Here is a 15,894-nt window from a genome sequence, read left to right as displayed (position 1 = left end):
ATTATAGTTGACAATGAACTTGGATTCAAAGCAATACCCATGCAACAATTTTTAAAGGGCGAAAATATCGAAATACACTACACATCTAATTGTAACCATACTGCAAATGCACATATAGAAAGGTTACATAACACCTTAAATAAACACATAAGGCTATTAAGACACAATGATCAAACTAAGAACGAAACAGTGAAAGAAAAAATTACTAGGATAGTAGGATTTTATAATAATACTATACATAGTTCCACAGGCCTTAAACCTATCGATTTCCTGAACGGAAAAATACATGAAGATAAATATAATGACATCCATAATATGCTAATAGCAAAGAAGGAAAATTATATACAAAAATTAAACAAAGATAGAAAAGTCGTTGAGTTAGAAGACGGAAAAAACTATATAAAAGAAATAAGAGGTGGTAAAAACAACAGAAAATATAGAAAAATAAATGCAAGGAAAATTGGCAATAATCATATAGAGAATACAAAAAGCGGACTAAAATATTACAAAACACACGTTAAATAAAAGATAAAATACGAAGACAGAGATAACCCCGTGACCACTACTAACACGTAATACCGTTATTTCAGATGACGAATTGGACTCCAATCATATTTTTAATCTCAAGAAGTATCGCACAAATTATTGACGTACAGGATCTCACAATTAACAACGGATACATACCCATTAAGAAAGGAGAAACCCAAGTAATCGAACAGTACAATAAGGTTATCCATATCATCAATACCTCAGCATATATAGAAACGTTACACGTAATGCATACCAATATCGAATCCCTCAACTCGACTACCACTGAAACAAAAGCCTTATTGGACACAATAAATAAAAATTTTGATTTACTCAAAGGAAAAATTCAAAGTTTTAAAACGCACTTTAGATCTAGATGCGGATTAATTAATGTATTGGGAAAAGGACTAAAAATAATAGCAGGTACACTAGACAGTGATGATGAAATACAAATAACCAATCTCTTAAATACCTAAATGGAAATGAAGAAAATCTGCAAACCCAAATCAATAATCTGACATATGTAAATAATGTCCTTGCTGTTCAAATACAAAACATAACTGACCACATTAACATGAATGACTATTTTCAGAATAAAATTGCAACGTTAGAAGACGAAATGACATTCTTAGGACAAATATATCAAATAATCAACGATATATCACTTCTAAAAAATCACATAAATAATATCGGTCAAATTACCTTCTACTCAAATATGAACGAGACGGTATCAATAAAACGGTCCGTGGATGATATATGGCAAAAATAAATTTTTTGTTTTTTGGTAGGACTGTTATAAGCTTACATGGCAAATTTCAGCGTGATATGTCACATAGTTTGTTTTCTGTGCTACTGTAAACAAGTCAAGCTCGAGTGTGTTCTTCGAATTTAACGATGGAAATTCAAGTTGAACAAAGAATTTGTTTGAAATTTTGTTATTCCAACAAAATTTCTGCTTCAGACGCCTTAAAAATGTTGCAGACAACCTATGGGGACTCTGCTCTATCGCGTGCACGTGTTTTCCAGTGGTACAAATCGTTCAAAGAGGGCCGTACATCAACCCAAAAAACCACGCCAAAGTCGCTCAAAAATTAAGGTAATCCTGACTGTTTTTTTCGATTACGAAGGTGTGGTGCACTCGGAGTTCCTTCCGCAAGGCCGATCGGTTAACGCTGAATATTATTTAGACGTTTTAAAGCGTTTGCGCGAGAACATTCTTCTTAAAAGGAAGGAATTGTGGGACAACAAGTCATGGTTCTTGCATCACGATAATGCACCAGCTCACACATCACATCTTGTTCGCGATTATTTGAACAAAGATAATGTTAATATCGTTCCGCAAGCACCGTATTCGCCTGATATGGCTCCATGTGACTTTTTCCTGTTTCCCAAGCTCAAGTTGCCGCTCCGTGGAAAACATTTTGAGACAATTGAAGTCATAAAGTCAAAATTCGAAGAACACACTCGAGCTTGACTTGTTTAGAGTAGCACAGAAAACAAACTATGTGACATATCACGCTGAAATTTGCCATGTAAGCTTATAACAGTCCTACCAAAAAACAAAAAATTTATTTTTGCCATATGTCATCCGCGGACCGTTTTATTGATACCGTCTCGTTCATATTTGAGTAGAAGGTAAATGCAAACTATGTAGTAGATTCATTAGAAGATTTTGGAGTTGAACCACACGTTGTTGCCCTGATTGAAGCTATACTCGTCAAAAGAGAGGTAACGCTAAATTAGGCAGCACTACTTTAAGCAGACAGGTCTGCAGAGGCACATCTAAAGGCGGAGTCCTCTCCCCTCTTCTTTGGATTTTGGCAGTAAATTCACTATTGCTGACCCTGGAGAGAGGGGTTGCCACGTCACTGCCTACGCAGATAACTTAGCAATTGTCGTTAAAGGCAAATATCCTAACACCCTTATAAATGTTCTGCGCTCTAACATGGCCACACTTAGAAGCTGGACTGAGAGCAAGAACTCGCTATAAGCCCCGCAAAAACTGGAATAATCCTCTTTAGAAAGAAACATATCCTCCCTACTCATTTTTGAGGGTGTGGAGATTCCTTTGAAAGAGAATGTCAAGTATCTAGGACTCTAATATTGGGGAAAGAGTAAAGCAGGGCAACGTTGCATTATATACTTGCAAAACAGCGGTCGGTATTAAATGGGAGCTAACACCTCGTGTTACACATTTGCTCTATACTTCTGTAGTTTGGCCAATTTTAATATGTGGAGTACTTGTATGGTGGCCATCTGCTCAAAAGGCGAGCTACGCTAACATCATGAGTAAGGTCCTAAGGTAAGGACTATCCCAAACAAAGCGCTGCAAGTGCTAATCAATTTACCTGCCCTTAATCTGGTAGGGAAACACGTGGCCGCCGCCTCGCCGCTCAGACTCAAAAGTATGGCGCTATGGAAATACCGGAGATTTGGCCACGCTCCTATTTTGCACTCTCTGAATAGTCACAAACAAGAAAAAGACTACTCTACTCCTAGACTCAAAGAATAAAAGAAGTGGCTACATATCTCAATACGCATGCCATAACAAAACCGACTAAATGAAATTAGTGTCGTATTCAAGGTCAGCCTCATTTGGGTTCCGGGGCAAAGAGATATTGAGGGAAACTATAAAGCTGATGAGGTAACCAGAAAAGGTACTGCTCTTCATCTGCTCAGCGATAGAAATACCATTGGAATACCCATGGCCACAAGTAAACTAATAATAAAAAACAACAATATCCAAGAGGCCAATAGGTCATGGAGAGATAAAGATACATGTTTAACACCTAAGCTACTATGGCCGCAAATAAACAAGAAAAATACAAAGGAATCTATCAAGAGACAATACCTCGAAGGTCGTGGCTTGTTTAACCGGTCATTGGCTATTTGGAAGACATTCCTCAAGACTAGGAGTATTCTCCTATTAATATTGTAGAAGTTGTAGAGATGAGGAAGAGGAAGAAACAGTAGAGCCCTTCCTTTGCAACTGTTCAGCCCTAGCTATATTAAAATCAGAGCAGGTTTCCTAGGTAAATACTTTTTTAATTCTCTTACAGAGCTGTCTGGCGTGTTGTTGGGATCAATTCTACGTTTCATAAGAGCCACAAAATGGTTCCACGAATGAAGGTAAAAGGGGTTCCCGTGCAGCACAGTGGTATCACAATGGACCTGTAAGGTCTAAGTGAGTTGGTCGTGCAGACCGACTACCACCATAACCTAACCTAACCTAGCGGCATGGTCTTTTCAAGGAGACTCGTTTTTATGCGAACTATGCTGTTTTTTGCAATAGTTTTCTGGCATTTTAAAAACTTTAAGTCCATCATCTCCCTACTTGGAGAAAGATTTGATATAGCCGACTTTGGCTTACTCATGTTTTGAGATTGAAGTTCGCTGCTTGCCAGTGGCCTTTGTAAAAAAAAGAACGGTTCTGGAAGTTTGTCAGCACAAAAAAGAAAGCGATAAATACTGAAATTTACAATAGCTGAAACCTGTCCAGAACCAACAAAAACGAGAACGAAAATAAGCAGCGAACATTTGAGTCTTTGCTCAACAAAATTTGTATTGTCGAAAAAAAACCGAAAAATAGTACTCACAAATTATTTGGAGAAAAACACGTTCTTCTACCTCGGGACCCACTGTATCCTTTACTTCATAGGCAGTATATGTGTATGTAGAAGCAGTACATATATATAAAAGTATATATGTCTATATATATAATAAGAAGTAGATGCCAATACTTGAAGCCCTTGTAACCAGTGAGACGATTATTAGCAACCGTAATAATATCGATCAATCACAAAGCCAATTTCTTGCTTCAGTTTTTCGCACTCAATACCTATTTATCATGGATGGGTTTGGTCCCAGTTTCCGCTTCCCTTTGGCAGGCCACGCAGTTGCAGATCATTCCTATTTCCTATGAGACGGTTGATCGACCGGTGAATATGAACTACAGCTCCAAAGTTTCAGTCCCCTTCGTAACGATTTTTTTTTTTGCAATTTTTATATATTTTATTTTGGTGGATAAATATTTTATTTATTTTTTCAATAACTATTATTGGTTTTTGATAGATATATATTTTTTTGTTTTGTTTTTTGGGAGTTCGCTCTCACCGCACTTGTTTGTATATCTATACTAAAATTATAAAGAGGAAAACTTTGTTTGTTTGTAATGAATAGGCTCAAAAACTACTGGACCGATTTTAAAAATTCTTTGACCATTCGAAAGCTACATCATCCACGAGTAACATGGATCATATTTTATTTTGGAAATAGGGCTCGAGATATAGGTCAAAACGTGGACCCGGGTAACCTTCGGACGTGTATGTACAATATGGGTATCAAATTGAAGCTGTTGGTGAATGCTTTAGTACAGAGTATTTTTCATCCCGCTTCGTGACTGGGGTCTCGAGATATAGGTCAAAATGTGGACCCGGGTAACCTTTGGTTGTGTATGTATAATACAATATGGGTATCAAATGAAAGTGCTTTAATACGGGGTAATTTTCATACCTATTGATGACTAGGGCCTCGAAATATATGCCAAAACGTAAACCAAACTTACGCACATTGTTAAGTAAGTATTGAAAATGGGTTTCGTAAAGTTTGGTTGTAATTCGGAGCACTGGCAACGGGTACAGCGTTCTTTTGAACCAGCCATAATGTCGCTTACTTTTTTAACGCTTGGGGCGGAACTGAACTGTCAAATTGACAGTGTGAGTTACAATGTGTCAATATTTCTTTCTGATTTGGATGCCATAAGGAAAAAACGTAAGTGCAACATGTAAAAATTGTTTGTGAATTTTTTTGGAGTGCATTTTGGAACAGTGAATAATTTCTTACGAAATTTGAGAATTTAATGTGAAATCCGAATGAAATTATGTGTTCGTGGAAAAAAAAATTTTTTTCGTTTTTTTTTTGAAAAATATAAATGGATAATGGTTAAAAAAGCTCCAATGCTTAATAAAACATATAAATTGAAACGAAAAATTCATGGATGATCAGGAAAAAAGACAATTGTTTATTCATATGCATTGATTTGAAATTTAAAAACAATCTTCTTTTTTCCTGATTTTCAATTTATATTTTATAATATATTTACTCAAAAACAAATAGAAAAACAAAAAATATTGTTTATGCCAAAGCGCTTGAATAAAGAATAAAGAAATAAATAATATGAAAATCATATATTTTCTGTTCTAAACCATATCTATTCTATTTTAGTGTGCCCAGCGAAGGGGGCCGGGTTTGCTAGTATTTGATAAATCTTGAATTTTTGTCAAGTCGAGTGCCTGCGGCTTCGTACATATGTATGCATCAATATATGTATGTAAATATGTGTATATGTACAATGCTCTGCCAATGAATGTGCGCTGCGCCTATGAATGCGCGCTGGATTTCTTGAGAAGTTTTACCGTTTTATCTTGAGCTGCGGCTGGTGAGCATACATACACACAGCATATACATATGCGCAAATGTATATAAATTCACAAATTTACATTTGCATATGCTATCTTCCTGTGCGCCTGGTAATGAGGCGTTTTCTATAGAGGATTTTGATTCAGTTGAAGGGAATTCAACAAAGTTTTACAGACACCAGACAGACAGACATAACATATGTATGTATATAATTTTGGATGATTTGGAAAAATTCAAATATATAGGTCATATTAAAAAGCTACCTAACATTCTTTGCTTCTAATCACCAAGAAATTCTTATCGACTGCTGCTAAATTTACATAATTCAGTCCCTTACTGTTAATTTTTGTTGAAAAATGTGGCTGTGGTGTACCTCGCGCGCAAAACGAGTACCCCTTAAAAGTGCTGTCTTTTCAGTCATTGAGAATTCTCTATATTTAACGTTCTCTGCATTGTACAAACATACAAGTACTTCGAGAACTTTCAACGTGGAAAGCAGCGCAAATTGCAAGTTTTTGCTAAACGGCATCAGCTTTTCAACGGAAAGTCTCAACGACGCAGTCAAGTATTAGCAATGCGGTACGAGGCCACAACGTATTGTCAACGTCCGAAGAGGAAATATACATATATACATATATATACGAATATTTGCCATGAATTGCAAATACGCAAAATATTAACAATTTGTGGAACTTATACTAAGTTTCCACCGCAGCCGGAGTTTGGGTTCTCTGCCGCTATCGTGTTCTTAGCGCAAACACCAAACAAAACACCTGTCAAATCCCATACAAAATTAAAACACAACTCCATACCTAAACCCACTTTTCAAAGCGTGTTTTGTTGGGTTTGCGTCTAATATAATTATTAAGTGGTGGCAATGTTGCTCATTTTCCTCATTTATTATTGCATTCTTATCGAAACATGGCAACAATGATTGCAATTTGTCAATATGACATTTGATTGACGCACCGGCTATCCATTTGGTGAATCTTGCTCAAACGACTGTTATATATATCAAACAACAGGTAAAAAACCGAGTGTTAAGCGAATAGAGGCTACTGGTGATGCGCCAATTCCGCAATATGGACCGGGAATAGTTTTACACGAACATTATTTATATACGATTGGGGGAACAACTGGCTATGACTACTCTTGTGATGTGCATCGCTTAAATTTGCGCACACGAGTGTGGGAATGCGTATATATCTGTCGTCCAGATATACGCGAATGGGAGGATGGTTCCATGTGTAGAAGTCCACGCAAGTGGGGAAAGTTACTGATCGCCATTCACTTGGGAGTGGCCAGGACGATTCTTCTACATATGGTTCAAGCAGCTCACAACGTCCGGGATTAGCCCACGTATCCTCTGGTTAGCTTCCGAACACCCGTTCGGGAGTGAGCTAACGTGAGAAGGCGAAACATTCCAGGATAGCTGGTTGTGCGCTGGGTTTGGGACCCGCCACTTAAAAATCCTCCCCAATGAAAAGATTAAAAAAGCCTCGGATGAGAACTGCCTTTACTGATGACGACCCCTGCAAACGAAATAAGGAATATGATTTGAGGGCATGCACCTGGAATGTCCGGTCCCTTAATGGGGAAGGTGCCTCTGCCCGGCTGGTTGATGTCCTCGTGAGAATAAAGGCTGACATCACTGCCATCCAAGAGATGCGATGGACGGGGCAAGGAAAGAAAACCATAGGACCTTGCGACGTCTACTACAGCTGCCATGTAAAGGAGCGCAAATTCGGTGTCGGATTTGTTGTGGGAGAGAGACTTCGTCGCCAAGTACTGTCGTTCACTCCGGTGGACGAGCGTCTCGCAACAATCCGCATCAAAGCCAGATTTTTCAACATATCGCTAATTTGCGCCCACGCCCCGACGGAAGAGAAGGACGATGCGACCAAAGATTCCTTCTATGAGCGCCTGGAACGTTCCTATGAGCGCTGCCCCCGCCACGACATAAAAATCGTGCTTGGCGACTTCAACGCCAGGGTGGGCAAGGAGGGAATTTTTGGTCCCACAGTCGGAAAATTCAGCCTGCACAACGAAACATCCGGTAACGGACAGAGGCTGATCGACTTCGCCGGGGCCCGAAACATGGTAGTCTGCAGCACCAGATTCCAGCATAAGAAAATACACCAAGCTACCTGGCTGTCTCCTGATCGAAAAACGCGAAACCAGATCGATCATGTTGTGATAGATGGAAGACACGCTTCTAGTGTATTAGATGTACGTACGATCCGAGGACCCAACATCGACTCGGATCATTACCTTGTTGCAGCCAAACTGCGCACCCGCCTCTGTGCAGCAAAAAACGTGTATCTACCTACGCAAAGAATGTTCGACATCGAAAAGCTGCAATCACAACAGACAGCCAGGAGATTCGCCACTCGACTCTCACTCCTGCTCTCCGAAAGCACTGCCCAACAAATCGGCATACGCGAGCAATGGAGCAACATTTCTCGTTCTCTACGTACCGCCGCCGAAGAAGAAATCGGATTCCGGCGAGCCCGAAAAAACAATTGGTACGACGAGGAGTGTCATGCTGCCGCAGGAAGAAAAGATGCCGCCTATAGAGCCACGCTGCGATCGGGCGCAACGCGAGCCATGTGGGATCGCTACAGAGAGCTGAAAAAGGAAGAGAGACGTATTATCCGACAGAAGAAACGAGAGGCCGAAATACGTGAGTGCGAGGAGCTTGAGATGCTGGCCAATAGGAACAACGCCCGAAAATTCTACCAGAAAGTTCGGCGGCTTACAGAAGGTTTTAAGACCGGGGCGTTTTCCTGTAAGAACAAAGACGGCGATCTGGTGACTGACGTACAGAGCAATCTTAAATTATGGAGGGAACACTTCTCGAACCTGTTAAACAGTGACAGCTGCGCATGTCATAGAGAATGTGAAGATCCCGATACCCCAATCGATGACGACGGAATTGTAGTTCCGTTACCCGATCATGACGAGGTGAGAATAGCGATAACGCGCCTAAAGAACAACAAAGCCGCGGGCGCCGACGGACTCCCGGCTGAGCTATTCAAACATGGCGGCGAGGAGCTGGTAAGGTGCATGCATCAGCTCCTATGCAAAATATGGTCGGATGAAAGCATGCCTGCCGATTGGAATTTAAGTGTGCTCTGCCCAATCCATAAGAAGGGCGATCCTGCAATTTGTGCCAATTACCGCGGGATTAGTCTTCTAAATATCGCCTATAAGGTTCTAGCGAGCGTATTGTGTGAAAGGCTGAAGCCCACCGTCAACCAACTGATTGGACCTTATCAGTGTGGCTTCAGACCTGGAAAGTCTACCGTCGACCAAATATTCTCAATACGCCAAATCTTGGAAAAGACCCACGAAAGGAGAATCGACACACACCATCTTTTCGTCGACTTCAAAGCTGCATTCGACAGTACAGAAAGGAGTTACCTGTATGCCGCTATGTCTGAATTTGGTATCCCCGCAAAACTAATACGGCTATGTAAGATGACGTTGCTCAACACCAGCAGCGCCGTCAGAATTGGGAAGGACCTCTCCGAGCCGTTTGATACCAAACGAGGTTTCAGACAGGGTGACTCACTGTCGTGTGACTTCTTTAACCTGATGTTGGAGAGCATCGTACGAGCCGCAGAACTTAATCGCTCAGGCACAATATTTTATAAGAGCGTACAATTACTGGCGTATGCCGATGATATTGACATCATCGGCCTTAACAACCGCGCTGTTAGTTCTGCCTTCTCCAAACTGGATAAAGAGGCAAAGCGAATGGGTCTGGTGGTGAATGAGGACAAAACGAAGTACCTCCTGTCTTCAAACAAACAGTCGGCGCACTCGCGTATCGGCACCCACGTCACTGTAGACAGTTATAATTTTGAGGTTGTAAAAGACTTCGTGTATTTGGGAACCAGCATTAACACCTATAACAATGTCAGCCTTGAAATCCAACGTAGAATCTCTCTTGCCAACAAGTGCTACTTTGGACTAAGTAGGCAACTGAGCAGTAAAGTCCTCTCTCGACGGACAAAACTAACACTCTACAAGACTCTCATCATGCCCGTCCTGACGTATGGCGCAGAAGCTTGGACGATGACAACATCCGATGAAGCGACGCTTGGAGTGTTCGAGAGAAAGATTCTGCGTAAGATTTTTGGACCTTTGCACGTTGGCAACGGCGAATATCGCAGACGATGGAACGATGAGCTGTATGAGCTTTACGACGACATAGACATAGCGCAGCGAATAAAGATCCAGCGGCTACGTTGGCTGGGTCATGTCGTCCGAATGGATACAAACACTCCGGCTTTGAAAGTATTCGATGCGGTACCAGCTGGTGGTAGCAGAGGAAGAGGAAGGCCTCCTCTGCGTTGGAAAGATCAGGTGGAGAAGGACTTGGCTTCACTTGGTGTGTCCAATTGGCGCCGGTTAGCACGAGAAAGAAACGACTGGCGCGCTTTATTAAGCTCGGCCAAAATCGCGTAAGCGGTTATCGCGCCAATTAAGAAGAAGAAGAAGATATACGCGAAGATCCAGAGGGTCGTTATCGTCACGAAGTTGTCTACGATGGGCAATACATATATGTGCTGGGTGGTGGTACATCGAATTAAGTGTATGATTTACAACGCATCCCTGCATTTAATTTAATTACAAACCGATGGGAATATTTCGTCACATTACCCGATCGAACATCACAAACAAATATAACAATCGAGCGACAAAATTCCGGATATCCAAACCCACGAAAGTGCTTTTCCTGCGTACAGCACACGAAATCGAATGGTGTGGTCGAAGCATTCATTACGGGAGGCTTGCAGGTGCGTAATAATTAAATTTAGTATTATTAAATTAGATTTGAAGTTGGATATCCCTTTTCCATTTGCAGGCCGATCAAGTACATTTTTCAGATATATGGAGATTAAATTTTACTACTAAGCAATGGACACTTATAAAAACAGCCTCTCTACCAAAAGCTTTGTACTTCCATGTCGCAGCGCACAGTCAAAATGGTTGTATGTACATATTCGGTGGTATTGAATATGATGAAAAACGTATACGACGGTGCAATGACCTTTATAAAATGTGGATGACCATACCATTATTAAGTGAAATTTGCTGGGAGGCAGTGTTACATTACAGACCAAATCTCAAATTGAATGGCCACTCACAGCTGCTTAACATTGCGCTTTGCACAGAGATTGTGGCATTCTTCAAAAGCCAAATGATTATACAATAAATGAAGAGATATATGGTATGGTATGTCATGTAACGAGCAATAAGAAGCGACAATTTTTATGTTTCATTCTAGACATAAAAGCATAATTATTGTTTGCTAACCATTTAGGAATGACATAGTTTCATATGGAAGAAATGGAACCAAAAGAATAAACATAATAAAATAAGACATTAATAATGAGTAAAAATAAAAAAAGCTAATTAATATGAAAATAAGAGTAATTATTTTTATACGCTACATATGTGTACGAGCAGTTGTGGCGATTTTTTTTACAATATGGTTCATACACTCAATGGATGCTCAGATCACGAATTCTAGAAAATTGTATCATAAGAGTGGAAGCAGGATCAAGTGGCCAATCGGGCAACCAGATGAACACCAAATTTAAAAGGATAATAGTCTGCCGTCTGATTTAAAGTTCGTATCCATGAGTCTATGCATAATTAAATTCGCTTTTTCCAAATTAACGATATAAACAAATTATTTTCAATAAAGAAAAGATACCAAGTTTTTAAATCAAGGCGGCAGTAATGTGCTAAATAGAGATTGACCTCGAATGCCTGCAGTTTTTTTCTGCATACAGAGCAATTGTCACGCGCTTTTTTAGTGAAATCGGGTTTCGATAGTTCGTTTTTCTTTTGGCTATTTTTTCAAGTTTGCTGCACAATTTTTCAAAGCAGGATCTTTCCATTCGGAAATTATCTTTGAAAAACTTGTCCCCATTACTCTGGCAGTCTACTTCCCAAAAGGTACTGGAATGTTCCTAAAATATACATGTACATTATACACAAATAATGTATCATAAATCTGTTTACCATACCAAAGACCATACACTTTGCGAACGCATTAAATTGGCAGCAACGCTTAAAATTATTTTATTTTCCCTTAACCTTTTTTTTAAATAATATGTGACCAACTCACTATCAATTATTTTAAAATAAAATGATAAAATCAACATAACAAATTGAATTTTATGCACCATTTTATAATTTTATCAATTTTTATAATTCTTATTTCACAATGTCAACAAAAGACAGTTCAAACACAGTTTCTCCAAACTTTCGGTGGAAACAGTTGACAGTTCTCCCAAACACAACTCCTGAAAACACGGTGTTTGCTTTTGGTGGAAACGTAATATTATACGCTGAAGTTCAGTCAAAACGATCAACACTTAACGACAGAGCAGTTGACGTCGCGTACAAACAGAGGCGCTGACTTCGCTGCTTATACAATTTCGACTGCGAAGGTACGAAGCGAATCAACTTCAACTCATCGTCGCTGTTGAAAGAACCAACGTACGAATTTGAAAACAAAAAGACAATAAAACTAATAGCAACGAAAATATATCAAAAGCAAATACAGCTGAAAGCAAAAAAATAAGATCAGAGAGTACGAATGCGATTTTAGTGAACGAATAAAGCTAGCAAAATACAAAGAGGGTGAAATAAAATTATTAAAGAATACTGCTTTCTACGAATGAAATATTTTATTTTACAGACACAATGATCAAACTAAATACGCTAAAGGTGATTCAGTTGAATACACTGCTACGGGCTAATGGTTTGCCAACGACAGGTTTGAAGACAACCAAGATATCAAGGCTTCAAGAAGCCTTAGGCGTGGATGAAATAAATCCATCGGAGCTCGAAGATGAGGGTGTGGAATCAACAAATGATTTAAGAATGCAACTCAACAGCTTGAGACAAGCAATGGTAGGGTTGACGTCAGCAATTGGCACATTGAATGGCACACAGGTGCTAAACAATAACGCAAATCAACAAACATCCAACGTTAATGACGATGTTGATCCAGTTTCAAGAGTGACGATTCAAGACATGATCGGTGTAATGCCTGAATTCGATCCACTCAAAAGTTCAACATCACCAACGCAGTTTTTAATCCGAGCTGAGCAATTGCAGAAATGTCACGGTTGGAAAGAAGAAATGATGTTGATCGCAGTTCAGCACCAAATGAAAGGCATGGCCAAACGTTGACTGGATGCACAACCGGTGTTTCAGTCCTGGCCACAATTTGTTAACGCATTCAAAATCGATTTTCCATCATCACATAATGCAGCTGAGGCACATAAAATGCTTATGAGACGGAAACGAAAAAACGGCGAAGACTATGTGGAATATTATTATTCTATGCTAACCATAGGTCGACAAGGTTTGGTGGATGATGTTTCCGTCAATACGCATATAATTAGTGGTCTCAACGATGGTGCATTAACAAAGGCACTGGCAGCAATGAGTTTTGGTACATGTAGCCAATTGTTACTTGCACTCAAGAACTTAAAGATAACCAGTAGTATATCAACGACATCTACTACTCCAACCAAGCAAATATTGAAATCTGAAACGAAATCTAATGCGAAGCAAACGCAAGTAAAGTGCTTTAATTGTAATGAGCACGGTCATATTGCAATCAAGTGTCCGCAACCGCGAAAGAAGGTACGTTGTACTGTATGCACTAAGATAGGGCACGAAGCCAAGAACTGCAACAAGAAACCAACAGTTGTAGAGATTGGGAACCACAATGAAAGCGATGAAGCACCGCCAGTCATGAAAGTGGTTGAGTTAAATGGAAAGGAGTTCGAAGCTTTTATTGATACCGGAAGCGTATGCTTTTTAATTCGCGAATCAGCAGCAGATGGCATGCAGATACTGGGAACAAATAAATGTTTCACAGGATTCGGCGGGTCTAAAGTGCAAGTGACGAAACAAGTCAACGTTGTTGCAAATGTTGATAACGTTCAGCGAGAGATAACATTGTACATTGTCGCGGATAGCCTGCTGCCCTACGACATTTTGTTGGGTCGCGACGTTTTACAAAACAATGGGTAGCACATGGTTGTAGACAAAGGCGTACTACATTTAGACGAAATAAAAATAAATAATTTTAATATATCCAGCGATTTATCGGAAGAAGATAAGAGCAAGTTTTGTAACCTTTTAGTTGACAAGCAAAATTGTTTTGCCGAAGATATAAGCCGAATTGGCAGATGCAAAAGCGCACAAATGACGATAGAGGTAACCAAATCAGGTCCTATACTTGGTAAGATATATCAAGTCCCTTTTTCACAACGCCCTGAGTTGTCGAGAATTTTGGCGGAGCTGTTGGAGAAAGATATTATAAGTCCAAGTAGTTTGATTTTAAATGTATCCATCGTGCGGGTACAAAGAATACATTGGCTGATGGCTTAAGTAGAAGCCCGACATTTCCACCAACGGAACCGATAACGGTCGCAGAGTCAGTCTATCGAGTAGTTAATATCGACAACGATTGGGTATCGGCAATGCAGATACAAGATGAGACACTTAAAGAGATCATCGAGGTTCTCAACGGGAAAAAAACATTTAATGAACGTCAACTGAAAGATGATTACACTTTGCAAGGTCAACGGTTATATCGCAAGGTCAACGGGAATAAGCTACTAGTAGTCCCAAAAGGCGTGAAGTGGCGTTTGACAAGAGCGTGCCACGATGAAGTAGGTCACTTCGGGTTGGACAAGACCTGTGAACGGTTATCTAAAGACTTTTGGTTCGCCCGTATGCGACAATACGTAAAATCTTATATTGCATCGTGTCCAGAATGCTGCATCAATAAAGTAACAGGAGGGAAGAAAGAAGCTCAACTACATGTAAGCAAGGTGGTACCAATACCATTTCGTTGTGTGCACATAGATCATTTGGGGCCATTCGTATGAAGCAAACACGGTAATCGCTATATTCTTGTCATTGTCTGTGCTTTCACTAAATATGTAGTTATACGAGCATTGCGGAATACGAAGACAACTCCGGTGTTAGCGGCACTACGTGATTATATGACGATATACGGATGTCCAACGCGAATGGTTTCGGACAGAGGCACAGCTTTTACTTCCAAAGAGTTTCAGAACTTCGTCGAACGATACCACATACGTCATACGAAAGTAGCAGTGCGCACGCCTCGTGGCAACGGTCAAGCAGAGCGTATTAATAAGACCATTTTGGCATCACTTAAATGCAGTACGAAATCCGACAAAGATTGGGACGAAGCGCTACACCAGCTTCAATGGTGCTTAAACTCCCAAAATAATACGACGACAAAGCAGAGTCCAAATAGTATAGTTTTTACCTACAAACTTCGAGATGTTACCACTAATCGGTTAATTCAAGCAGTACAAGACGAACGCGATGAGGACACATATCAACACGAAGACTTCCGAATGAAAGCAGTGGCCGAACGAATCGATGCCGAAAGGGCCAAATGGAAGCAGCGGTTTGATTCAAAACATCAGACACCCAGACAATACAACGAAGGAGACTTGGTAGTGGTTGATTATGTACCCCAACCCACTGGTACCTCACACAAGCTTGATCCGTCGTTCAAAGGACCGTATATGGTAACTAAAGTTTTACCCAATGACCGCTATATAGTACAAATGAAAACATCAAACCGTGGTGTATTCAAGGTTTAGTAGACGATGATGAGAAGTCAGGTCCTGATATCAACCGAAATCACATCGATGACAACGACCGCAGAGAATCGTCCAGAGGAAAGGCCGAGCTGTCAACGACAAATGGCAAGCCTGATATCAACGACAAATGGCAAGGCTGAAGGATAGAAGTAGGGGGTAGCAATCGAGGAAGAGTTTGGTGGAGAGCTTTCGTTTTTCTTTGTAACTGAATTTTCAATTATTTTATTATTTTAACAGTTTCATATAACAATAAATATATGAG

General features: G+C 40.0%; 1 protein-coding gene across 1 annotated transcript; it reads left to right on the top strand.

Annotated features, from left to right (window-relative positions):
* Nucleotides 1-6,910: 6,910 nt before the first annotated feature.
* On the top strand, nt 6,911-11,170 carry LOC129250424 (kelch domain-containing protein 10 homolog; the record flags this gene model as incomplete). The annotated part of the gene is made up of 3 exons (XM_054890043.1): nt 6,911-7,184; nt 10,471-10,542; nt 10,893-11,170. Coding segments are annotated over 3 exons (624 nt in total), but the record flags the coding sequence as incomplete, so codon positions are not given.
* Between the last annotated feature and the right edge of the window lie 4,724 nt (nt 11,171-15,894).

The sequence above is a fragment of the Anastrepha obliqua genome, chromosome 6 (genome assembly GCF_027943255.1).
Source record: "Anastrepha obliqua isolate idAnaObli1 chromosome 6, idAnaObli1_1.0, whole genome shotgun sequence".
Classification (NCBI taxonomy): domain Eukaryota; kingdom Metazoa; phylum Arthropoda; class Insecta; order Diptera; family Tephritidae; genus Anastrepha; species Anastrepha obliqua.
This window is presented reverse-complemented; position numbering and strand designations above follow the sequence as displayed.